A 27293-nucleotide genomic window follows, 5' to 3' on the forward strand; every position below is an offset into this window, starting at 1 on the left:
TAGTTTGTCATTTGACTTCTGACATTGTTTTTATAGTGCTTTGTTTTTTATTTTAAGATCTCAAGTCAACAATCTAACTTTATACCTGAACTAAAAAAAAAAGAACAAACTCAAACCAAAGTAAGCCAAATGAGGAAATAACAAGGATTAGAGCAGAAATAAACAAAATAGAGAATTTTAAAAGTAGGGGGGAAAAATCAATGAAAATAAAAGTTGTGGGGTTTTTTGTTGTTGTTTGTTTTTTTAAAGAGCAACAAAACTGACAAACCTTAAACTAGATTTATAGGGGGGAAAAAGAGAAAATACTCAAATAACTAAAACCAGAAATGAAAGAGAAAAAATAAACAACCAAAGGGAAAAAAAGAGAAAGAAAAACAAACAAACAAAAACAACCAATGCCACAGAAATAAAAGAGATTACCATGAATAATTATATGCCTGATTGGATAACCTAAAAGAAATTGATAGCCAGCTGGTGTGACTCAGTGGATCCAAGAGGTCCAGGGTGTGCCAGAGGCAGCCAATCAATGTGTCTCTCTCATAGATGTTTCTATTTCTCTCTCCCTCTCCCTTCCTATCAAAAATCAATAAAAACATTAAAAAAAGAGAAAGTGATAAATTCCTACAAACATACCACCTATAAAAATTGAATCATGAAAAAATAGAAAATCTGAACAGACCATTATAACTAGTAAGGAAATTGAATGTTACTATCCTTAAGTTAAAAAAAAAGGCTCTTGCAAATAAATTAGAAAAAATAAACCCCAATTTAAAAAAAAAAAACAGGCTTAGGGAATGAACAGGTAGTTTATAGAAGAAGCACAAATGGATAACAAACATATCCCCACACGCCTAATGTCATTATTGATAAATAACACTCTACCAACAGGGTAGGAGGGTGTCCATTTTCTCACATCTATAGATAGCGGCAGACCATTTCTTCATCTTTCTTAAAAAGGTAAGTGGAAAATGTTATTTTACAGTTTTATAGTAGCTGCTTCTATTATTGGCTTGTTTTTATGACGTGTTTAAGACATGGTACATAAGTGGCACAGCTGGGCTGTAAGGGCCAAGGGCAGAACAGACACCAAGAACTCTTACCTGTTAGGATATTATTTGACTCATTTTTTTCCACTTTTTTCTTTTTTTTAATATATTTTATTGATTTTTTACAGAGAGGAAGGGAGAGAGATAGAGAGGTAGAAACATCGATGAGAGAGAAACATCGATCAGCCGCCTCCTGCACATCTCCCACTGGGGATGTGCCTGCAACCCAGGTACATGCCCTTGATGGGAATTGAATCTGGGACCCTTCAGTCTGCAGGCCAACGCTCTATCCACTGAGCCAAATCGGTTTCGGCTTCCACTTTTTTCTTTTTCTTTATTTTTTCTAGGACATTATTTTAGATAGACAAACAGATATATATATATAGACTAGAGGCCCGGTGCACAAAAATTTGTGCACTCGGGGGGGGGGGGGGGTCCCTCAGCCCGGCCTGTGCCCTCTCGCAGTCTGGGACCCCTCGGGAGATAACGACCTGCTGGCTTAGGCCTGCTCCCGGGTGGCAGAGGGCAGGCCCAATCCCTAGGTGCAGCCCCTGGTCGGGCTCAGAGCAGGGCCGATTGGGGAGTTGGGGCGCCGCCCCGTCATGCACAGAACAGGGTGGATCGGGAGGTTGCAATGCCACCCTCAGTCATGCTCAGGGTAGGGCCGATTGGGGGGTTGGGGCACCGCCCCCTGTCACACTCAAGGCAGGGTCCATGGGGAGGTTGCGGCGCCACCCCCAGTCACGCATAGAGCAGGGCCCATCAGGGGGTTGGGGAGCTCCCCCCTGTCACACACAGAGCAGGACGGATCAGGGGGTTGGGGCGCCGCCCTCTATCACCCACAGAGCAGGGCCGATCAGGTGGTTGGGGCACCACCACTGTCACAATCAGGGCAGGGACGATGGGGAGGTTATGGCTATACCCTGTCACACACAGAGCAGGGCCCGTGGGGGGGGGGGGCGCCGCATCCTGTCACACACAGAGCAGGGCCAATCAGGGGGTTGGGGCGCTGCACCCTGTCACACACAGAGCAGCAGGGCGATCAGGGGGTTTGGGAGCTCCCCCCTATCAGGCACAGAGCAGGGCTGATCAGGGGGTTGGGGCGCCTTCCCCTGTCACGAACAGAGCAGGGCGGATAGGGAGGTTGTGGCCCCGCCCCCTGTCACACACAGAGCCGCAGGGCGATCAGGGGGTTTGGGTGCTGCCCCCTGTCACACTGATCCCGGTGCCGGGAGGCCTCTCAGCTCTGCTGATCCCGGTGCTGTGAGGCATATTACCTTTTTACTATATAGAATAGAGACCTGGTGCATGGGTGGGGGCCAGCTGGTTTGCCCTGCAGGGTGTCCTGGATCAGGGTGGGGGTCCCCACTGGGGTGCCTGGCCAGTCTGGGTGAGGGGCTGAGGGCTGTTTTCAGGCTGGGACTGAAGCTCCCAACTGCTCCTTTTTTTCTTTTTTTTTTCTTTTTTTTTAATTCTGGGCCAGCTTTAGCTCTGAGGCTTGGCTCCAGCTCTGAGGCCTCAGCTGCTGAAAACAGGTATCTGGTTTATTTCGGTTCTATAATTGAAACTCTGTATCAACTCCAGCTCTGAGATCCCAGCTCTCTGAAAGCTGGTTTCCGGGGTTTTTTTAGCTTCTATATCTGTTACAATGTTTTTTAAACTGCAAGCTCAGAGGCCGGCAAGGCAGGCGGGGAACGTTGCAGTCCTCCGTCACTGAAGCAAGCAAGCCTCATGTTCAGTTTAAGCTGCCTGGCTGCCGGCCGCCATCTTGGCTGGCAGTTAATTTGCATATCGCCCTGATTAGCCAATGGGAAGGGTAGCGGTCGTACGCCAATTACCATGTTTCTCTTTTATTAGATAGGATATATAGATATAGATATAGATATATAGATACACACACACACACACACACACACACACACACACACACACATACATACACTAAAAGGTAGATGTGTGGGTAGGTTAGGTCAGTAAGTAGAAAAGTTCACTTCAACAAAGTCCTGCCATTTTTACCAAGTTCTGAGGTACCAACCACTTTAACATTAAGACGGAGGACCACTATTAAGCTCTGTAACATTAGGATACCACGTTAATTTTGGCACAACTCAGTGTTGATAGGGGAGCGTAGTGAAATGTTAATTTTGCATTTCACATTCCCCCATTTTTATAAATTGTGGTTTTGTTTTTTTTAGCCTGTGATATCTATATAGCAAATGGCTATTCATCCTTCAAAATGGCTTAGACTTCACCCTTGACGTACCCAGTGCCCAGGTTCCTTCCCTGGTCATACCCTCTTTCATGCTGCCTCTGTAGCTTATAAAAGGATTGCTGTGTTTTCATCTGTGTTTCTCTAGCATCTAAACCAGGGGTGGGCAAACTTTTTGACTCGAGGGCCACAATGGGTTCTTAAACTGGACCGGAGGGCCGGAACAAAAGCATGGATAAAGTGTTTGTGTGAACTAATATAAATTCAAAGTAAACATCATTACATAAAAGGGTACGGTCTTTTTTTTTTTTTAGTTTTATTCATTTCAAACGGGCCGTAGTTTGCCCATGGCTGATCTAAACTGTGCTCAACTCATAGGAAGTCTATAATAAATACTTGCTGAACTGAATACAATTACCTTCCTTAGTATGAGAAAGTATGTTAAAATAGAAATAAAATGGTCTCGGTGTACCAGTGGCAGCCACCATAGTAAATGTCACCAGGTCAGAGACCAGATTTGGACAGAGATAAGCAAAAGTTCTCAATTAGGATGACAGAGGGAGTTACTATTGCATTTAACTCCCAGCAATAAATCATAAGACTCTACACTTAGAGTAAGAATCAATAAGAACAATAATTGATTTAAGGTTTTAAATCATTTATCCATGGCTATCACTTTAAAAATATCTTTTGCCATTTTTTGTTTAAAATTAATATATATACATTTTATGTTACATGTATTTTGTATTTTACCACAATAAGAAAACTGGAAAAATATACATATTGAAAAAAGATCTAAATACATATAATGCTGAAGTGAAAAATTTCCCTAGAACCACCACTTCCTAGAAATAAGAGCACCTCGCCCTAACCGGTTTGGCTCAGTGGATAGAGCGTCGGCCTGCGGACTGAAGGGTCCCAGGTTCGATTCCAGTCAAGGACATGTACCTTGGTTGTGGGTGCATCCCCGGTAGGGGGTGTGCAGGAGGCAGGTGATCGATGTTTCTCTCTCATCGATGTTTCTCTCTCATCGATGTTTCTAACTCTCTATCCCTCTCCCTTCCTCTCTGTAAAAAATCAATAAAATATATTTTAAAAAAAGAAATAATAGCACCTCAATAGTTTGGGGTACATATTTTTCCAAGTTTCTGTGTCTTTGTACATACTAATATATGAAAGTATTATTATTACTATTCACAAAATTGCGTCATATTATACATAATATCTTGCATTTGTTACTTTAAAATATATTTTGTACATCTCTCCATATCTACCTCATTTTTTGGTGAGCCTTCACAGAATTTTAAAATCAGCTTTCATAGAATTCCATTGTATATGAGTACTATAATTTATTTAATCATTATATTACTACAAGCAAAACTACAACACACATACATACATAAATACACATTTTTATCTTTGTGCACATATGTGTATGTTTAAAATAAATTCCTAGAAGTGCAATTTCTGGGTCAAAGTGTATGAAGATTGAAAGTGTAAAAGATATTTCCAAACTGTTGCACTATCACTTTAAGACTACAATATTAACTAATTCTTAGCTCTGAAGTGAAATATTTTCTACTGTATTTATATTTATTATACTGTTTCAGTGTCCCTGAGGTTTACTTAGTTGAACCAAGATTGCCATATTTAATTGAATCTATGATGTCATTTTATATAAAACACAACCTGATTTTAGTTATGTTGAAATATATAAAGCATCCTTTTTATATTAGATGAAATATGTTTCTCTTAGCTGTCTTGGAAAATAAATGATTAACTGCTTATACTCAGAAAAAGCACTTTTCAATAAGAGAACAACAGCAAATCAAATATTCACACTAAACAATTAAATAAACTTTTCCAAAAGTTTATTTTTGCATAAGATATGAAACATGTGCTAGCAAACTTGCTAAAACTAGGGAATTATTCACATTAAACAAGCTTTTAAAGGCCCACTTGAATAATCTTTCTCTGCCACAAGGATTCATAGCTTCAGACCACAGAACAAATAAAAACACCCAACTATTTTCTAACATGATAAACCCAGGCTCATAAATGCATGTGAAAAGGAGATGTTCACAGTTACTGTATCAGCAAAGCCTCTTTTTGATAAGAACAGACTGCTCCCTGTTAACTGGATTTGACTCATTCACCAGCACACAATTCATCTTGATCTTTGATAAAGAAATCACTTCCGAAGTTCAGTCCCCAGACACAGTTACCTTTTGGACGTCTCCGCCAGAAGCACATTAGAGCTAGGTATCATTTTCCAGTGCTAATGTTTGAGCTGAATAAGGTGATACTAATACTCCTTTAAAGTCCTTTTGGCTTTTGTTTTGTTTGAGGTGGCTAACTGCCCAAAAGATTAACATTAAAGGACTTAACATAATGGCAATTAGGCCCTGGCTGGATAGCTCAGTTGGTTAGAGTGTCCTCTGGATACCCCAAGGTTGTGGGTTTGATCTCCAGTAAGGGCACATATAAGAAGTAACCAAACTATCTATCTCTCTATATAAAAGTCCAATATGCAAATTGTTCCTGCGGAAGTTCGACCAGGAGATCGATCCCTCGCTATGACGTGCACTGGCCACCAGGGGGCGGCACAGAACAAAGGAAGGCCCCAGCAGGCAGCCGGAAGGCCCTGATCGGCCCTGATCACAGGCCAGGCCTAGGGAACCTACCCATGCATGAATTTCATGCACTGGGCCTCTAGTGAATATAAACAAGTGGAACAACAAACAGATGTTTCTTTCTTTCTCTCTCCCCCCTCTCTCCCTTTCTCTCTAAAAATCAATTAAATAAAAAAAAAAAAGAAAAGAATGACAATCAGCCGAAACCGGTTTGGCTCAGTGGATAGAGCGTCGGCCTGCGGACTGAAGGGTCCCAGGTTCGATTCCGGTCAAGGGCATGTACCTGGGTTGCGGGCACATCCCCAGTGGGGGATGTGCAGGAGGCGGCTGATCGATGTTTCTCTCTCATCGATGTTTCTGACTCTCTATCTCTCTCCCTTCCTCTCTGTAAAAAATCAATAAAAAATATTAAAAAAAAAAAAAAAGAATGACAATCAGATCACTTTCCATTAATTGTGTATTTTTCTACACTTGTAACCGAAACGTGTGTAGAAAGGTGCATCATGCCCTGATTTGCAGGAAAAAGAGGTACTGAATAAGTATATTTGAAATGTCACACAGACGTTGGCTAAGCACAGAAAGAAGAATCAGATTAGATGATCTAAACTCTGCATAAATATAAGCTCTTTACACCAAGTCTGAAACATGAAACACTGTCTATTTCATGATTGGTTGAAATGTCATAATAAAACCACCACCAAACAAGAGAGAATTTTTCAGTCCCTCTTTCGTCCCTCAGGTATGTATCCTTCTTTTGCTATAACCTGTTTCCTGAGCCCATTTCTTCTATGGCTCTCTTCTACAACCTCTGTGACTTTCTAAATAAACTTTCTCTTATAATGAAAGAAAGAGAGAGAGAGAGAGAGAGAGAGAGAGAGAGAGAGAGAGAGAGAGAGAGAGTGTTTTCCTGTTGAACTTACTGACATCAATATTAAATCCTTTTTGTGTACCCATCACTTTACTCTGTATTCTTGTGATTATCACTACACATATTTTATGTTCTTAAGCTATTTTTGCATGTGACTTGTAAATGTAACCCTTCACATGAAAAGGGTGGCAAAGAGTTGAAGCTGAAGTCCCATCAAATTCTGTAACTTAATTTGCTCTACTTGTGCTATTACTGTTGGTTTCTTATTATTCATGGAAGCCACAATTCTCAGAATGTACTGAGCTTTCCTTTGCTACTTAGTTGAACAATTTCTAATATACTGAAAAAATATGTGATTTTCACCAAAATCCATGCTTGCATACTTCCTCTTTTCTGTTCCCTTCATGACAGCATTGCAACTGCAGTTCTCTCACAGCTTTCAATATCTTCAGGGTTTTTAAATAACCCTTTCTTCCCTACTTTACCTCCTCTTGGTCTACATTTCACATCTACCCTAAAAAAGAAGTCCAGTGAGATAATTATTCAAAACCTATTAAATCCTCTTCAATATCCCTGTACCTAACCAAGACACTGAACAGTCTGCTAACTAGCATCTGATTCGCAAACTACACTTTTTGATATTTGGGGTAAGTGTGGAAAAAAAAAGGTATAAAAGAATGGGGGTTGGGGGAGGAGGTAAATGGTGATAGAAAAAATAAAATAAAAAGAATAAATTAAAAATAAAGAACAGGGGCTAGAGATCACAGTTGGGTTTTGCTGGGTGAAGGTCAAATGTTTACACTACGGAATGAGTTCACTAAAGCCTTTACCATATGTCCTCAGCTTGGACATTGGATGTAGAGAATCATCTTCTGGTTCTTTACTAACCCTTTTATTATATCCTGTAAAAACAAACAATAAAACAAAGACAAAACACTCCTAGAGAAGGCCAGGGTGAGAGTTGCAAAGGCTAAAACCCTCTTGACACGGCTACTGAACCTGGTCCCAGCCTCAAAAGGCAACACTGGGTTCCTGGGAAATCAAACTTATGTCTTGGCTACAAATAGGAACTTCTGATATACTTCTCTTTTTTTTTTAATCCTCACCCAAGGATGTACTTTCTATTGATTTTTGGAGAGTGGAAGGAAGGGGGGTAGGGGGAGACAGACAGACAGACATCTATGTGAGAATGACACATCAATTGATTGCCTCCTGCAGGCACCCCATCTGGGGCCCCAGGGATAGAACCTGCAATCCTTTGGTGTGCAGGCCGACACTTAATCACTGAAGATACCAGTTAGGATATAATACTCTTCTACATCTAGCATTACCTCCCACAAATCCATTCTTAACTAATAACTACCTTCATTCCTTCCTTTCTCTAAGTTACCCTTTTAACTCATATATGTTAGGCACTGTGCCAGGCACTGGGACACAGTAGTGGCAGAGCATACTGTCTACAGCTGGAACGAGCTACTAGAACAAATACAACTCTGATTATGTACTGCCCTGCTGAAAATCCTTCAACGCTGTTCAAGATTCCTTCAGGTTTGGTCCCTGGTAATCTTTCTAGCCTCATCTCCCACCTCCTTCTGGGGCCTTGCATTCTAAGTTGCAGCCATAAAGAATTGTTTTCAGGTACTTTCTCATGCTCTTTCCCTTTTACCTGGGCAACTCTTGTCTTTCTGCCATGACTCAGTTAGATGCCTTGTGCTCTGAGAAAGCCTCCCCTGTCCGCTTTCGGCAGGTTAGGTACAAAGGAAAATTCTGGTGTGGCATGCAGCCTCTGTTTTTTTTAATTGAATACGTCTCCACCCTTCCTTCCAGCGTGTGAAAATATATTTCTAATAAAATCAGCTCACAAAATGGCTGACGCAGCTCTGCATCCACATCCTTTACCTCATTTTCTCTGAAGCAGTTTCTGAGAGGAGGCAACGAACACCCTGTTTTTCAATTTAAAAAAAGGTTAAGGTAACTTTGGCTGGCACAAGTGAGTCAAAAATCTAGGGAAAGTAAATTTGTATTCCAGCTCGTCTCCTGGCACAATAAATGTGCTGCAGAGACTATAATGGGCAGCAAGCAGAAGGGGATGGGACGGGCTCGCTGCACCCACATCCCCATGAGGACCTCTGATGTGTTTCTCTGCTCATCAGTCCCGGACATGGGATGGCAGAAGCATGTCCCCTTTTCCCTTCCAGTGGGTACTTTTTAGGTCAGAAGAAATAAAATTTAAGAGTTTACTAATTTGAAATTGCATTGTGAGTTTTTGTTCCAGGTCCATCAGTTAATTAACAGCTTTGGCAAATGCAGAAGGACCTGCCTCTTCCAAAAGAGTCCACTGAGCTCTCCCTCCATACCGCCCTGTGTGACTCTGGCGCTCTTCTTTCTTAGTTATTTATCCGCATTGCCTTTGTACTTGTCTGGCTCCCCGTCTGCCTGGAGCACAGAAACATGTTATTTGCTGCTGTATCCCCAGTAAATATTGAGTATCTACAATACCTGGCACATAATAGGCACTCAATAAATGACTGATAAATGAATCAATATAGACCTGTTGGTACTTCAAGGAAAGAGAACAAACGTTAGAAGCTCTCAGGATACACAGTTCCTACTAAGTCAGTAAAAACTATGTCACTGATAACTTCCAGTTCCTTCTCACCTGATCGATATCGTTCATCCCTGGCTCCCCCAGATCGAGATCGGTGGTACTTGGAAGGAGCGGAAGTTTGAGCTGCAGATGGAGCAGGTGTCTGGTTTCTATGTTCTTTCTGTGCTGCTGAATCAGTTTCTAAAAAAGGAAGTTTGGAAGATGGTTATCCGATAAAATAATAGCTGACATTTTCTTAGCACTTCACATTCTTCCTACAACACTCTGAGGTAGGTATTATTACCCCATCTACAGTAAAGGGTGAGAGAGCTATAATACTCATACCGAAAAATGATAGACATCCAGGTGAAAAAATAATCATCTTAGAGCCATAATTGTGAACAGGTGATAGGAAAGAAATAGCAAAATCTATACAAAATGAGTAAGACATCCCAGAGACTGCAAGAACTGGTGGAGCAGGTATAAGATCCCTAATCCTACATATAGTACAAAGAACAGCTTGCAGAGCCTTAACCTCCCCAAACGTAAGTTACTCCAAATAAACAGATCATTTAAGCAAAAGCAGGGTGCTTATTATGCAAACATAGATTCAAGTCATACTTAGTAGGCCCTCTTCCACTGGAGTCACCCCTGAAGTGGTCCTTTCCAGTCCCTGGTCTGTTCCCTTATTCTGCCCTCTCAACACAACATTTACTGTCTCATCAAGAATATGGGGAAGAGCTCTAGCAGTTTGGCTCTGAAGGTTTGCTGGTTTGATTCCAGTCAAGGGCACAAACCTTGGTTGCAGGCTCGATCCCTGGTCCCGGTTGGGGTGCATGGGGGAGGCAATCAACCAATGTTTCTCTCTCTAAAAATCAATGGAGCCCTAGCTGGTTTGGCTCAGTGGATAGAGTGTTGGCCTGTAGACTGAAGGGTCCCGAGTTCAATTCCAGTCAAGGGCACATGCCTGGGTTGTGGGCTAGATCCCCAGTAGGGGGAGTGCAGGAGGCAGCCAATCAATGATTCTCTCTCATCATTGATGTTTCTAGCTCTCTCTCCCTCTCCCTTCCTCTCTGAAATCAATAAATATATATTAAAAAAATAAAAATCAATGGAAAAAATATCCTCAAGTGAGGATTAACAAAAACAAAAAACAAGTGAATATGGGGAAGGGAGAAAAAAGCAGGTAAAATAAGCAGAAGAAAAACACCTTAAGTTCTCTTTTTAGTGCCTTTTTAAAAAATGGTATAACTCCAAAGTCATAATCTACCCCACGATAGCCCCGCAGAGGGAGGCCCAGACCACCTGGCCAGCGTCCACAGGTGGAGGCCTAGGCTACCCGGCTGGTGATGCTGCGGCAGTGGGCGGGCCTCCCTCTACAGGGCGATCAATATGGGAGCCCCGTGATCATCACCCACAGAGGGAGGCCCAGGCCACTGGCCAGCGATGCTGTGCGGGTGTGCAGGGTCAGCCAGTGATCACCCTGCAGAAGGAGGTCCAGGCCAGCCAAGCGATCGCACCCCACACCTGTCGCCTGCAGAAGGAAGCGACCAGTGGCCAAGTGGGGGGTGGGGGGGGTAGCGCCGCACAGATGGCAAGCAGTAGTGGGGCCTGCTGCTGGCAGCCGGGGAAAGGAAAGACCTGATAGGCACTGATCGCTGGCCAGACTTAGGGACCCTACCTGAGGGGTCCCGGATTGGGAGAGGGTGAAGGCCGGGCTGAAAGACCCACCCCTCATGCACGAATTTCATGCACCAGGCCTCTAGTTTTTTAAATAAAGTAAGAACATTTAACATGAAATCTCCCCTTTTAATAGTTTTTCTTTTGTTGTTAATCCTCACCCTGAGGATAATTTTTCGATTGCTTTTTAGAGACTGGAAGGGAGGGAAGATGTGTGTGTGTTGGGGGGGGAGACAGACAGACAGACAGGCATCTATGTGAGAATGACACATCAATTGGTTGCCTCCTGCAGGCACCCCAACCAGGGCCCCCAAGGATCGAACCTGCAACCAAGGTATGGGCCCTTGACCAGGAATCAAACCCAAGACCCTTCTGTGTGTGGGCCAATGCTCTAACCACTGAGTACATGGTCAGAGCTACCTTTTTAATAATTTTTAAGTGCACAATACATTATTGTTAACTATATGCACAATGTTGCATAGCAGTTCTCTAGAACATTCATCTTATATAACTAAAACTTTTGACCATTACAGTAATAACTCACCGTTTCTCCCTCTTCCCCAGCCCCTGGCAATCAACATTCTACTCTCTGCTTCTATCAGTATGACTACTGTAGATTCCTCATATAAGTGGAATCATACAGTATTTGTCCTTCTGTGACTGGCTTTTCTACTCAGCACCATATCCTCCAGGTTCAGCCATCTGGTCACACACTGCAGGTTTTCCTTCTTTTATATGGCATATTTTAAGTTTCTTTAATAGCACTTAGTTGTGCCCAGCAAGGCAGCTTACACATAGCAAATTAGGTGTCCACTACAATAAGATGTCACCAATCCAGAAATTGCATTGCTCCAGACTACAGCTGAGAACCTGCTTGCACAGTGGTCCAGGGCGTACAACAGCCTCACAGACCTTAGTGAAGGCTGAGGGTACTATGGTACTAGGGGAACTGGGACTCATAATGTCATACCACTATCGGCTGCCTCCTGCCCGCCACCTCCTGGGGATAGAGTCCGCAACCCGGGCATGTGCCCTGACAGGGAACTGAACCATGACCTCCTGGTTCATAGGCTGACGCTCAACCACTGAGCCATGCCGGCTAGGCATGTCATATCATTAAAAAAAAAAATTATTAGCACGCTTGAGAGGCCGTGTGTAAGGTCTAGCTGACAGTTTCAGCTGAGCCCAGCCTTCCAACTGCCCCCGCCAAGGCACCAGATGTGAGTGAAGCCATCTTGGACCTTCCAGACCAACCTGTGCACACCAGGTGAAAGCACTTCGTGACCCAAACTGGCACCATGTGGAGCACAAAAATCACCAACTGAGGCCTGACCAAAATCAGAAGATATAATGCAAAGGTCATTTTTTTTTTTTAAGTTTGATTATTTTTTTATACATGGTTTTTAAGAAGGCAAAAGAGTATATTTTAGGAAGTTCTCCACAAAAGTGCTGTTATGAATCTAGAAATGTTTTATTTTTTATGGTTCCTGGTAGCTGAGATTTTTATTATAAAATACGTTAACCAAGCAGAACATGTTTTAACACTGAGATTTTGAAAGGCACTGTCTGAGGTTGCAAACTGAAGTTTTAAATCAGTCTAAATTCTCTTGAAAATCTACTTCACAGGAGAGTTATACTGAATTCTTAATACTTTCATGTCTTATTTCATTTGTTAGTTTTATTCCTCTAGAATAGAAGTCAGCAAACTATAGCCCATGTCTATTTTTATAAATAGTTTTATCAGAACACAGCTACGCTCATCTGTTTACACACTGCCTATGGATGCTTTGACACTGTAAAGGCAGAGTTGGTTAGCTGTGGCAGAGACCACATGGCCCTCAAAACCTAAAATATTTACTATCTGCCTCATTACAGAAAAAGCTTGCCACTCCCAGGTTATAACAATAAAAGCTAACATTTAAGTGTTTGCTTTGTGCTAGGCACTGTGCATATAGAAGCACATATAAAAAGTTTTCACATTTTGTCTTCTTCCTCACAACAATCCTACAAAGTCAGCACTATCAACTTACTATAGAAAAAGAAGCAGAGACATGTATCATTTTATCCAAAGTCATAGAGCCAGAGAATGACAGAGCCAAGATTTAAAACCAGGTCTGTCTCACTCCACTGGTCTCCATCAGAAAAGGTTACAAAAAGGTTGTGATGCTAGCCGGTCTGGCTCAGTGGATAGAGTGTCGGCCTGAGTTTGATTCCGGGCAAGGGCACATGCTGGGGTTGTGGGCTTGATCTCCAGTGGGGAGCGTGCAGGAGGCAACCAATCAATGATTCTCTCTCATCATTGATGTTTCTATCTCTCCCTCTCCCTTCCTCTCTGAAATCAATAAAAAAATATTTTTAAAAAAGGTTGTGAAAATTCTCCCAAGGCTTTAGAGGAAAGCAATGAGAATTAATAATTTAGTCTGCAAGTATCTAAATGCTTCAGGATTTACAGTCAGCAGCTAGACAAGAATTTGTGTTTTTTAATCACCTGCCTTCATGTGAAAGATTCTGCAAAAAGCCCCTCTAAAAACTTTCGGCCATTCATTAGAGAAATTATTTAAAACATATTCCAATTGGAGTTGAGGAACTTAGAAGAGGATATGGGGGGGATGAATGGTAATAGGAGACTTGACTTGGGGTAGTGAACACACAATGCAATATGCAGGTATCGTATTATAGAATTGTACACCTGAAGCCTATATAATTTTATTAACAAACTAGAGGCCCGGTGCACAAAAATTTGTGCACTGGGGGGGGGGGGGGGGGCAGCAGCCCAGCCTGTGCCCTCTCGCAGTCTGGGACCCCTCGGGAGATAACGACCTGCTGGCTTAGGCCTGCTCCCGGGTGGCAGAGGGCAGGCCCAATCCCTAGGTGCAGCCCCTGGTTGGGCTCAGAGCAGGGCCGACTGGGGAGTGGGGGCGCCGCCCCGTCATGCACAGAGCAGGGCGGATTGGGAGGTTGCGATGCCACCCTCAGTCACGCTCAGGGTAGGGCCGATTGGGGGGTTGGGGCACCGCCCCCTGTCACACACAGAGCAGGGCCGATCAGGGGGTTGGGGCGCCGCACCCTGTCACACACAGAGCCGCAGTGCGATCAGGGGGTTGGGGAGCTCCCCCCGTATCAGGCACAGAGCAGGGCTGATCAGGAGGTTGGGGCCCCTTCCCCTGTCATGAACAGAGCAGGGCGGGGATAGGGAGGTTGTGGCCCCACCCCCTGTCACACACAGAGCCACAGGACGATCAGGGGGTTTGGGCGCTGCCCCCTGTCACTCTCGGCTCCGCTGATCCCGGTGCTAGGAGGCATATTACCCTTTTACTATATAGGATAGAGGCCTGGTGCATGGGTGGGGCTGGCTGGTTTGCCCTGAAGGGTGTCCTGGATCAGGGTGGGGGTCCCCACTGGGGTGCCTGGCCAGCCTGGATGAGGGGATGATGGCTGTTTGCAGCTGGTCACACACCCTTCAGGTTGGGGGTCCCCACTGGGGTGCCTGGCCAGTCTGGGTGAGGGACTGAGGGCTGTTTTCAGGCTGGCGGGTGACTGAAGCTCCCAACTGCTCCTTTTTTTCTTTTTTCTTTTTTTTATTCTGGGCCAGCTTTAGCTCTGGCTCCAGCTCTGAGGCCTCTGCTGCTGAAAACAGGTATCTGGTTTGTTTGGTTTCTATAATCGAAACAATGTATAACTCCAGCTCTGAGATCCTGGCTGCCTGAAAGCAAGTTTCTGGGGTTTTGTTTAGCTTCTATATTTGTTACAATGTTTCAAACTGCAAGCTCAGAGGCCGGCAAGGCAGGCGGGGAACGTTGGAGTCCTCCGTCACTGAAGCAAGCAAGCCTCATGTTAGCTTCCAGCTGCCTGGCTGCTGGCCGCCATCTTGGCTGGCAGTTAATTTGCATATCGCCCTGATTAGCCAATCGGAAGGGTAGTGGTCGTACGCTAATTATCATGTTTCTCTTTTATTAGATAGGATGGCATCCCAATAAATTTAATAATAAAGTTAAAAAACATATTCCAATTAACTTTAAATAGAGGACAAGGAATAGGGAGGGGCTATTTTTATCTACATGGTCAGATGACACAGGAAGGAAATCACATTAGCACACATGAGATACCTTGCTTACAAATATGCACAGAGAAAATGGTTTGACTTAAACAGAGCATCAGGTTTAAAAGACTAGCTTTGTATTACTTTTTGGGGGCCATACTGAATATATAGCTAAAGTACTTATCGCTGATAATTTTTTAAATTAAATAAGCAGATTTGCTAGGATTGATCAAACCACCCTGCTAAGAAATATGGTACTTCCAAATCAGGCATTAGTAATCCAGAGTATGACAGGGATAAATATGGATTTGCATTTCACAGAAGATGGACAAAAACGGTTCATGTATTTTTACCATAGCACTCTCACGTAGGCTTTTACTTAGTATTTTGCAATGCAATCAATTAGGATAAAGAAGATAATGTCAGCTAAAGAATAAAAATTGAAACAAAGAAATGATGGGGGGGGGGGTAACAGGGGAACTGGGAGTTAATACTTTTGTTTGAGGAAGAATTAGAGAGAATGAACATCTCCACTCAGATTATCTAGAGATTGTCATAGACCAAACCACAAGGAAATATAACACAAACACAGACATCTAATGAGAACTGAGAATCACAGTCAGATGATACTTAGCTAAGAGATCTACTGAACTGGCACCAAAAAAAAAAAAAAAAAAAAAAGCCTCACAACACAACAAGCTCTTCACCAAGCAACATCAGAACGATGCTCTGCAATGCTCATCTCGGCTCCCTCAGGGATTTCGTCATCCAAGCAGACCAGGTTTCTTTTTGGTCTAAAATCATGACAAACATTTCCTGTAGCTTGCCAGAAATAAAACAAAAAAGTTGATTTGCAGTTTCAATAAGTGGCTGACAAATTTGTTCAGTGACCATTCCTCAGGTGCCCAAATCATATTTTCAAAAAAACATGGATTCCTGACACAATAATCTTGATTAAAATGTGTGATACATCTACTTCAAAAGAGCCTATCTAAAAGAGAAGTGAAAGGAGAAAAGGGTAAAATGAATTCCTAGTAATTGAGTTACTTTAAGTATAACAGAGACGCTTAATAATAAAACTCTGTTAATCTTTTTTGAATGTTAATAATTACTCTCCAATTAATATATGAATTCTATAAACTTTTATTCCCATGTATTTGAGTTTACTTTTTAGAATATGAGTTATAAATATATTTTATTATGCAATGAAAAAACTGGAAGCAAATATAGGAAAATGTTAATAGCAATGATTTTGGATGGTATATATTTTTCCATAGGCTTTATTGAATTTCTACAACTTAGAAAAGTTCTCTATTTGGATTATAAAAATAACACACGCTCTCTTTAGAACATCAAAATAATAGTTAAGGCCGAAACCGGTTTGGCTCAGTGGATAGAGCGTCGGCCTGCGGACTGAAAGGTCCCGGGTTCGATTCCGGTCAAGGGCATGTACCAGGGTTGCAGGCACATCCCCAGTAGGAGATGCGCAGGAGGCGGCTGATCGATGTTTCTCTCTCATCGATGTTTCTAACTCTCTATCTCTCTCCCTTCCTCTCTGTAAAAAATCAATAAAATATATTTTAAAAAAAAAATTAAAAAAAAAATAATAATAGTTAAGAATAAAGAAGAAAATAAAAAATGATATTGGTTTTTCTTAATTTGAAGGTCACACCACATTTACCATAAATTAAAGTAATATTCGGTCTTCAGCTTCCTAAATAAATTATGACACTATGAGCAGGATATCCTTTTCCTATCATCTAAAATCAATTGTCTCCTTTTTCTTTCCCCAAAAGCATTGGCAAATCAATGCATATTCGGAGTCGGAGGGGGGAAATTACGTTGTGGCTGGATTAAAATAATTTTGGAAGGCTTATTCCCACCTTAGCTTACTTGCCAGGACAACAGTTTGTTATGGAAGGGGGCAGAGAACAATGCAGCTGGGGTCTCACCAAAGAGAGGAGTGAGGGGTCTGGAAACACAGGAGCACAGCAGGGTGTTATTTAACAGCATGTCCAGCGTCAGCTGGGCAGGCAAGATGCTGCTTAAAGATGAATCATTCCCTGTCCAGGGTTTCACACTCCAACCAGACCTCAGGAATTACCTGGGCCCCAGAAATAGGGATTTCTCTAGTTAGAATAAGGTATGTACAGTTTCACTACCACAGTAAGATGACAAAAGCAAAGATAGAGTTAACAATATATCAACATAACGAGACAGTATATACCATTAAAAATATGTTGACTATGAAGAGTCATGAAAAGGTCTAAATGAAACATCCTATATAAGAAAACCCTAATATGAATTGTCCCCTCGGGTGGTTGTTTGACTGGGAGTCCAGGAGTTCGACCGCTCGCTATGACGTGCACTGACCACCAGGGAGCAGCGCGGAACATGGCGGGCATCTTTGACATGCTGCGGACCTCTCGCAGGCTACCTGGGGGCAGGGGTGATGGGGACGGAGGTGCGGTGAGAATGTGGGGTGTCCCCCCAAGCTTGCTCTCACTCCCCCTGCCACCCTCCCCCTGGGACGCCAGGGCTCGTGTGCCAGGGAAGCCCATGAGAAGCCCACCCTGCACCCGTGCGGCCTCTTTCAGGTGAGCTGGGCCGCAGCTGCCGGGACCGCAGCGGCTGGTTGGGCTCCCAGTGGTTCGCGCAGGAACCAGTCTGTGAGGTCGGTGGGGAGAGAGCGTGGTGCCCGCCTGGCTTCTGTACAGCACCACTGCATCTCCCTGTGGGGACTCGGGTGCTGTGACTCAAGCAGAGTGGGGCATGATGGGTCTGGGGGCCCGGGTGCTGTCCAGGGCCCAGAGGTCAGCTGGGACCTGCCCTTCCACGACAGATGCTCGCGCTTTGATGGCCAGCCAGGCCTGGGGACTGCACCTGTGCATAAATTTCATACACCCAGCCTCTAGTCAAGCCATAAAAGAATACAAAATATGTACATAATATGATTACAACTGTGTATGTTAAAACTCCAGGTGGGTGGGGGGGCAAAAGTAGGTTTATTTGTCTGGAAAATAACATAATTAATAAATAATTAAACAAGAATAAACTTTTGTGTACTCATAACTGTAAACCTACTTTTGCCAACCCCTGTATTCATATACAATTGTAACGATCAGATAGGACAAAAAGTTCCTAAGTAGGAATTAGGTTATGGTGAGCACTCACATTTTTTTTAGTGTTTTATTGTTTTGTTTAAAGTTACATATAAAAGTCAAAGTAATTTTAAAAGGCGCCAAGTACAGTTAAATGCTAGAATGACAGCTGCAAACTTAAATCAAGCATTCTTCAAAACTGTTAAATTCTAGTGTGAAACATACTTGAGATCCAAAGAAAAAGATTACTTACTAATTTTCATACAGTGACAGCTTTAGTTTGGGGGTTCCTGATCTTTCAGTCCGTTATGCAGAATATCCACTAGGGGTCACCATTTTGTTTAAATAGTGATGCCGTTACGAGGTTTAACAGTAAGTTTAAGAAAACCCGCAAATTTTAACTTCTTTTACAACACAAAGCCTTCTTTCTCCATGATCAACATGTACATAATTTATGTGGAAAGAGACATCAGACTCTTCTGTGATTCTATTGTTTGAATACAGTAACAATGATAACCTAAAAAAAGAAGCTGCTATTTAGTAGTATAAAACTATGCAAAACTTTCCATTCAGGAAGATGGAAGAAAGCAAGCCTCAGCTTTTCATCTTTCACCTCTGCTGATGATTTTTCACAGATATTCTCACCTGTGAGAGTAATACAGTCAAGCAGGATGTGCTTTGAGAATCAAGGGAAAAAAACATTCAACTTTTTAGGAGTGAACAGAGCAGACACACTCACTGGTCTTGGTGCTAGTGTCCAGAGAAGAAACATATTAATAACTGATCACCAATTCACACACATCTTTTATATGTGATATATGCAGAAAAGGAAAAAGAACAAGGCTTTCTGGGGCCACGTAATGGGGAATTTAATTTGTATTACAGCTTCAGAGAAGATCTATTAAAAAGAGACACTGATGTAGGCTTTAGCTAGGCAGAGACAGGTAAAAGCCACCTCATACAAAAGCATGGTATCTAGCATTTGTAAAAGTCCAGTGAGGAAGAAAAATCTTGACAAGTCTAAGAAAGACTGCCCTGAAAGATGTAAAATGATACAGAATGAGGCTGGAGAAGAAAAGGGAGGTCAGGTCACTGGTCCTAAGCCAAAGGCGCGGCCTTTGAAGGGACTTAAACAGGAAATGACAGACTAACAAAGATAATACATTTCTATGGCTCTTTTAACTTTCATGACACCATCTCCTTTTATCTTCACAATAACACCATCTAATAGATACCAGTAAGGAAGCAGGACACCCACCACAGATTAATCTGTTTTTCTCTAGTGAGAATGTGTTAATAATCACCCTGAATCATTAGAACGAGAGTCTCCAGTCCACTCCATCCCAAAAAGGGTGGATGAGGATACCTTGAATCACTCAGGGAATCTCCCCTGGGAGCTAAAGCACCTCTGAGTCACTGAGAGCATTCCTCAGAAGGAAGGGAGATTAACCTCACTCATTGCCTGCAGGAGAGAATGACTGTGTTTGCATTTTGAATCTGGAAAAAGGGCCATCAGCCTGATTCCTAGGGGTGGATTCTGGGGGAGAGGGATGCTGGGAGTTCTGGGTCTGTGAAATGGCCAGCATCTGAACAGATCCTGATCCACAGCTTCCTGTGCCATTTAGTAACAGGAAAAAGCTGTGCCTGGGGCTAAAGGAGCACCATACCAAGAGCTCTGCCCTGAGAATACAAGATGGTACCTTGGCCCAGCCGAGCACAGAGGGCTCCTCCACCAGAATGGCTAACGCAGGAAGCAGGCTTAGCAGCAGGTCAGCATTACTATTCACAAGTCAGGAGCAGTTTTCACTGCACCCCATGAGGCACCGGCACGCAGCAGCAGACTATGAGGCTCTTCCCTTCTGGGTGTGGCAACTGCCCACCATTCCTTTTGTACTACCTATATCCCAAGCCGTTCTTGGACAACTCAGGAGGAAAGAGAAGCCCCAAGAGGAAGATTGCAGACTTCCTTCTGAAGGCATATGGGGACAGATCTGATTACAATGTATGTTCCACTTCACAGTGACTATGACACTATCGAAACCTAGCAAATGAAGAGCAGAGCTGGAATAAAGAATTCCATATTCTTTCCATTATGATCCTCACTTGGGAAGGAACTTTTAAATCAAAATGAGATAAAAGACAATACATCCCACCCTCCACTCCTCCACACACAAAGAGGCCTACTAAATATTTATGTAGTTGGAAATGTTCTATAGCATTCCAAAATGCTGTTCCAGATTTCAGTAGCTGGTTTTAGGTTCATGTTCCTTTGAATTTCCACTGTACTTTGTTTAGAACTGTCTTAAGTACTTATTTGACTTTATCTTTTATAGTCTCGATTTGTATACCTTGTGCTATCTCTCCTACTATAGTATAAATAACTTGAGGTCAGAGGCTGGTCTTAACTCATCTTGTATCTCTGGCAGTAATTGGCTCTGGCTAGGTCTTATGCATTGCCTGCACCCAGTATTTTGGTTAAAAAAAGTAATTAAGATCTTGTCTGTCTCCTCATTTCCACCAATGATAGTGGGTAACTAGAAAAAAACAAAGACAAAAATGAAGAGATAACGATTTAAAGGGTATGGTGAATGTAAAGCTGAAAGGCTGCTTAGTTGGGTATCTCTGCCATACAAGCTTTATGCAAAAAATGTGCCTCTCAAAGATTTCATACAATTAGATGAAGTCATCAAGAGGCCTCTATCCTTGAGATGAGTTACCAGAGACTTTAGAGAGAGAGGATAAAACATGGGGTTTTCTTTTGTTTCATTTTAAGTTGGTCATATACCACTTGCACAATCTCAAAGGTAGGACTGAACATAGAAGAATATGATGAAAGGGGTGTGGAACAACTAACAAAAGCAGCATACGTGCATATATACGAGAATACTGGTGAGCAAGTCCCCTCCAGCAAAATAAGCAGCAATCACAATAGTAATCCCAGTGTGGGAAAAACCTTTGGGTCACCAAAACTTCTTACCAGGACAAGCTAGAGAATGTTAATACATAACCACATTCTGAATGTGGTATGTCTTATCCCTAAAAGGGCAATAGGTAAAGGTCTGGGGTTAAAATAATGTGGAAACCTGGGCCAAGGAGCCAGTAACAGGTGTGATCCTATTTTGAAGCAGGAGACACATACAACTAAATGAAGTGAAAGACAGCAGAACAAAGTCAAAGGAAGAAAATCAAACACACAAAGGTCACAATCTCAAATACACAACAACAGAATGGAATGTTTAGAACAATGTCATCAAAACCAGAAGCTGCAGTACTGTCCTAAAGCAAAAGGTGTGGAGTCCTTCAGGAGATGCCACTGCTGAACCTCAAGAGCAATTTAAACAGCAGGGGAGTTGCAAAACAGAGCTGAGGCAGAGCTCTGCTCAGACCCATCCAGAGGAGGGAGGCCTCCCAGTTTTAACACCTTCATCAGCTGTTGTGGAGACAATATGATCAGCTTCTGGTGAACAGCCAAATGAGCTACTAAGATCTTTGAGATTTTTTTTCTTTATAATTAATTTTTATTATGTTTACATTTATATTTGAAATATGAATATATGTCAAGATAGTTAATGTATAGATATAACTATAGATATTCCTTATAACAAGTACAACTTGTAAGAAAATAAATGTAAATTAACCAATGTAGGACTTTAATTTCTATTTCTCCATTATAAAATTGGAAAAACGTATATTCAATTTTATCTTCATATTTGAAAAAATGTTCATGTGGCTGATCTATGCTAATTATTCTTAATTACTCAGTTGTGAGAAATTACAATGATTTCATTCATACTAATCATGTAAATGAGTAGAACTATGCTTAAAAATATTAAAGGATTTGAATTTTGTTCTCTATTTGAACCAAACAAAAGAATGAAAATGTATAAATTTTAATCTGCTGTGATACAATTCATAAGAAAATTGCATAAAATCTGAAAATTTAAAAATATCTTTATTGATTTTTAGAGAGAAAGAGAGAAAGAAACATCAATGAGAGAGCAACCTCCTGCATGCCCCCTACTGGGAACTGAACCTGTAACCTGGGTATGTGCCTTGAGTGGGAATCAAACCAGCAACCTTTGGGTGCATGGGAGGATGCCCAACCAACTGAGCCACACTGGCCAGGGCAGATCTGAATTTTTAACAATTACAATGCCTGTTGTCCAAAATCAGTTTCTGAAACCCCTTCCATAAAGAAAACTTCAGGGAGCATATTTATGTATGTACACTACAGTGATCTTTTAGACTGATAGAAATTATCTTTGCACCGATTCTTTAAATAGAAATCTATATACATAAAAGGCTAATATGCTAAGTGTCCAACTGTCTGATTGATCACTATGACACACACTGACCACCAGGGGGCAGATGTCCAACACAGGAGCTGCCATGACATGAATTGGCCATTTACAGAAAGAAGCCCCCAAAGAACACTCGGTTTCCCCCAAGTGGGACACAGACCCTGCCACCACCCCGAGTGACAGCCCACCAAATTGCAGCCGACACCCCATGGCACAAAATGCAGCCCATAGCCCAGCCCAGCCAGGAAATGGTGGCTGTGGGTGCCGAGTAATAACGTCATGTAGCAATGCCTGGCTTCTGCTCCTTAGCTACAGGCCATCTATCTATATAAAAGGCTAATATGCCAAGTGTCCGTCTGGGTAATGATGTCAGGTAGTCACTAGTCTTCCTAGTGACTAGTCTCCTTGCAGTTTCTTCAGCCCAGGAACACAGCTTGCTTTATAGCCAGGTGCAAACATTTTACACTTTAACCAAATGTCTATGAAGTGTTTTCCCCTGCCTCATCTCATTTGATCCTCAAAGAAGTCCTGGAGTAAGTAGATAGGACACTCAGTAGAATTCTATTTTCTTTTCATTAGTCGGAAAATGCAGATTTAGAAAGCTTAGAAACTTGACCCAACTAAAAAGAAGTAAGAAATGGTGGACCTTGAAAATGACTTCAGGTTTTCTCACTGCGTAGAATATAGTGAAAACACTGCTGCAGCCCTAGCCGGTTTGGCTCAGTGGATAGAACCTTGGCCTGTGGACTGAAGGGTCCCGGGTTCACTTCTGGCCAAGGGCACATGCCTGGGATGCAGGCTCGATCCCCTGTAGGGGGTGTGCAGGAGGCAGCTGATCAATGATTCTCATCATTGATGTTTCTATCTCTCTCTCCTTCTCCCTTCCTCTCTGAAATCAATAAAAATATATTTAAAAAAACAAAACACTGCTGCAGTTAAATATTTTACCCTTTATTCTCCCTGTGTGATCCACAGCAATAATCTGCTTTGTGTTGATATTTACTGCTGTGTTGCTGACAGTTACCTGAAAGAGAAGTTGTGGTGCTTCACTGGGCTGGAAAAAGTTTAGCTAAATCAGAAAGCAGGTCTAATTAAGCAAGTTTATGCTACATCTATAAAAGGCTAAGTTGACTCACACATACACCATACATATAAATCTCTCACTGGCACCAATCGCATGTGTGTGTTTCAATTTGTCATTGTCGATCGTGAATTTGGTTGACACTTCTATTATAGAGAAAGGGCGAAGAGCGATATTAAAATATTTCTTTTAATTAATTTCCTTTCAATGTGCATGAATTTGTGCACCAGGGTACTAGAGTTAGGATAAAGAGTTCTGATTAAAAATGAGCACTTCTATCTGTCCTCACTCCTTCCCAAAATGCCACTAGAATGATAATGAAGGCCTGCAGCAAGACAAGAAAACAATCAGTTCAGATAAATACAGGGAGAGACAGCACCAAGCATTGTCTCTACAAAAATAATAATGAAACTGATAGATTAATTGTGCAAGAAAGGAAATGTAATCCTAGTAAACCAAGTGACTTAGCTGTGAACAATCTTTACATAATCATAATATCCTATCTAATAAAAGAGAAACATGGTAATTGGCATACGACCACTACCCTTCCCATTGCTAATCAGGGTGATATGCAAATTAGCTGCCAGCCAAGATGGCGGTCGGCAGCCAGGCAGCTGGAAGTGAACATGAGGCTTGCTTGCTTCAGTGACGTAGGACTCCAACGTTCCCCGCCTGCGCTGCCGGCCTCTGAGCCTGCAGTTTAAGAAACACTGTAACAAATATAAAAGCTAAACAAAACCCCAGAAACCTGCTTTCAGCGAGCTGGGATCTCAGAGCTGGAGTTATACATTGTTTCGACTATAGAACCGAAACAAACCAAATACCTGCTTTCAGCAGTGGAGGCCTCAGAGCTGGAGCCTCAGAGCTAAAGCTGGCCAAGAATAAAAAAGAAAAAAAGGAGCGGTTGGGAGCTTCCGTCACCCGCCAGCCTGAAAAGAGCCCTCAGCCCCTCACCCAGACTGGCCAGGCACCCCAGTGGGGACCCCCACCCTGAAGGGTGTGTGACCAGCTGCAAACAGCCATCATCCCCTCATCCAGGCTGGCTAGTCACTCCAGTGGGGACCCCCCACCCTGATCCTGGACACCCTTCAGGGCAAACCAGCCAGCCCCACCCATGCACGAGGCCTCTATCCTATATAGTAAAAGGGTAACATGCCTCCCAGTACCAGGATCAGCGGAGCCGCGAGGCCTCCCAGCACCAGGATCAGCGTGACAGGGGGCAGTGCCCAAACCCCCTGATCGCCCTGCGGCTCTGTGTGTGACAGGGGAAGGCGCCCCAACCCCCTGATCCGCCCTGTTCTGTGTGTGACGGGGGCGGTGCCCCAACTCCCCTATGGGCCCTACTCTGTGAGTGACAGGGGGGAGCTCCTCAACCCCCTGATGGGCCCTGCTCTGTGCGTGACAGGGGGGAGCTCCCCAACCCCCTGATGGGCCCTGCTCTGTGCGTGACAGGGTACGGAGCCCCAACCCCCTGATCGACCCTGCTCTGTGCGTGACAGGGTAAGGAGCCCCAACCACCCTGATGGGCCCTGCTCTGTGCGTGACGGGGGCAACGCCCCAACCCCCTGATCAGCCCTGCTCTGTGCGTGACAGGGGGTGGCGCCGCAACCTCCCCATGGACCCTGCCTTGAGTGTGACAGGGGGCGGTGCCCCAACCCCCCAATCGGCCCTACCCTGAGCGTGACTGAGGGTGGCATCGCAACCTCCCAATCCGCCCTGCTCTGTGCATGACAGGGGGTGGCGCCCCAACTCCCCAATCGGCCCTGCTCTGAGCCCGACCAGGGGCTGCACCTAGGGATTAGGCCTGCCCTCTGCCACCCGGGAGCAGGCCTAAGCCAGCAGGGCGTTATCTCCCGAGGGGTCCCAGACTGCGAGAGGGCACAGGCCGGGCTGAGGGACTGCCCCTTTCCCCCCCCCCGAGTGCACAAATTTTTGTGTACCGGGCCTCTAGTATTATAATAATCATAATAATAAACACTGAATGTTGATTTAGCAACAAAAAAGCAATATATTGAACATACAGCCCAGAACGAGTACAATAAGATGTGAAGGACAGGGGAAAAGGAAAAAGGGAGTGTGTGGTGTCTGTGTGGCTGAGGAAGGAATATGTAAGATTGAAAAATTCTAATTTTTTTAAAATAAGAAATTAATAAATCCTGCCTCAAATTGAAAAAAGTCAAGAGAGATGGTAAAATGTTACTTAGAAACACAGAGTAAATGCCAGAAGAAACAGAAGACCTGAAAGAAGGAATCTCTGGGGAAAAAGAGGACACTGCTTATTTTTGTTGTTACAAACCTCCTATTACCATTTGATTATTTAAAATAAATGCATTAATTTGATTTAAAAATAAAAATTAAATAAAGAGAAATGTTAAATCTCAGATGAGAATCAACATACTGTGCACAGTCTTGAAGTTTAGTAGATCTAAATTGAAAGGTTAATTGAGTATGGAAACAAGCTGCCAATCTGTAATCTGCTTCTTTCATTACCTGACACTTTCATCTTCTAAAAGAGATGTTTATTAAAGGAGATACTGGAAATTCTAAATGTTCTTCCTGTTCAGTTCCACAAACATTTATAGAACATTTACTATATGCCAGGTATCAATTCTAGAAACTGGGAACATGAAGAATAAAAATAATGATAATAAAAATAATCTTTAAAAATATTCCTGACTTTAAAGATCTTAAGATTCTATTAAAGCTAGTTAGTTACTTGTATTCAAAGTAGTATCTTAAAGATTAGACCACAGAATCAGCCCAAGAGAGTTGCTCCCTATCACAAAACTTTCCATTTTCTTGAAAGTCCAAGAGTGACTAATTTACAGAGGATTTAAGTATTTGTGGTTTGAAAATGCAATTCTTTAAGGCATGCCAAAAGAGAGTTAATTTCTGGCTTCTTTCCCTACGAGTATGCTAATTCGGACATGGGGGAAGCTTTATATCGAGGCCCTAGAGCTTCCAACTACTGAAAGATGTTCTATGGGCTCTTCTTTTCAAAGAACACATGGCTCAGAATGAAGAGATGTGAACCTACCATACTTTCATTTCTCCCAGGGCTCTCACAGTGACAGCATCTTGAGGCCCTGATAATGATTTTAACCTTTATCAAGATATGAATTTTTCATATCCCTTACAGATAAAGTTTGGGTTTTGTTTAAAGAAACAACAATCAGTTCCAAAGTTGGGAGATTTAAGTGATTTTCAAGGATAATTTTGACATCATATTTTTGTCATACAGTGACTTTAGAATCTAATCCCTGTGACACTAGTGAATTAATTACATTATGCTCATTATTAACCAAAATTGTCCTCACTTGACTTCCACTAATTTCTAAGTATTTTCTTCAAATCTTGTGTTCTCTTCCATATTTTCCCATTCTCCCTGTTACATTCTTAATTATTTTCTGAAGTCTTAAAGATTTATGTAACATTTGAGAAATCTAAAATATATGTAAATATGCAACCCAAGATAACTCAACTCCAAATCAATTTCATAAAGAAAATTATTCACTAAATTTTTAGATAAGCATGTACATAATTGTTCTAATAATACAGAGCAGCAGGCAGTATTAATTTTTTGTTTCAAAAGAGATTAGTGGAGAATGTTACTTTTATACAATACACTCAAGTAGCCACGCTCACAATGAAGCATCTTGCAACTGGAGTGGATGAAATCTAGCAAGGTAATGGAAAGAGTTTTTGAGGGTCTGAATCCCTCTATAAGTAAGGAGTAGAAAACTCCTAC

General features: G+C 42.6%; 1 protein-coding gene across 8 annotated transcripts in view; it reads right to left on the reverse strand.

The window, feature by feature from the left end:
• The window catches only part of DIP2B (disco interacting protein 2 homolog B), a 231165-nt gene that overhangs the window by 88868 nt on the left and 115004 nt on the right, over positions 1 to 27293 (reverse strand). For all 8 annotated transcript variants that reach the window (XR_004965843.1, XM_036297858.1, XM_036297860.1 and 5 more), the window contains one exon: positions 9416 to 9544. Coding sequence is in view for 6 of the 8 variants with exons in the window: in XM_036297858.1 (XP_036153751.1) it covers positions 9416 to 9544 (129 nt within the window). In the remaining 2 variants the exon portion in view is untranslated. The remainder of the gene's footprint in view (positions 1 to 9415; positions 9545 to 27293) is intronic.

The sequence above is a fragment of the Myotis myotis genome, unplaced genomic scaffold, assembly GCF_014108235.1.
Source record: "Myotis myotis isolate mMyoMyo1 unplaced genomic scaffold, mMyoMyo1.p scaffold_m19_p_3, whole genome shotgun sequence".
Taxonomy (NCBI): Eukaryota; Metazoa; Chordata; class Mammalia; order Chiroptera; family Vespertilionidae; genus Myotis; species Myotis myotis.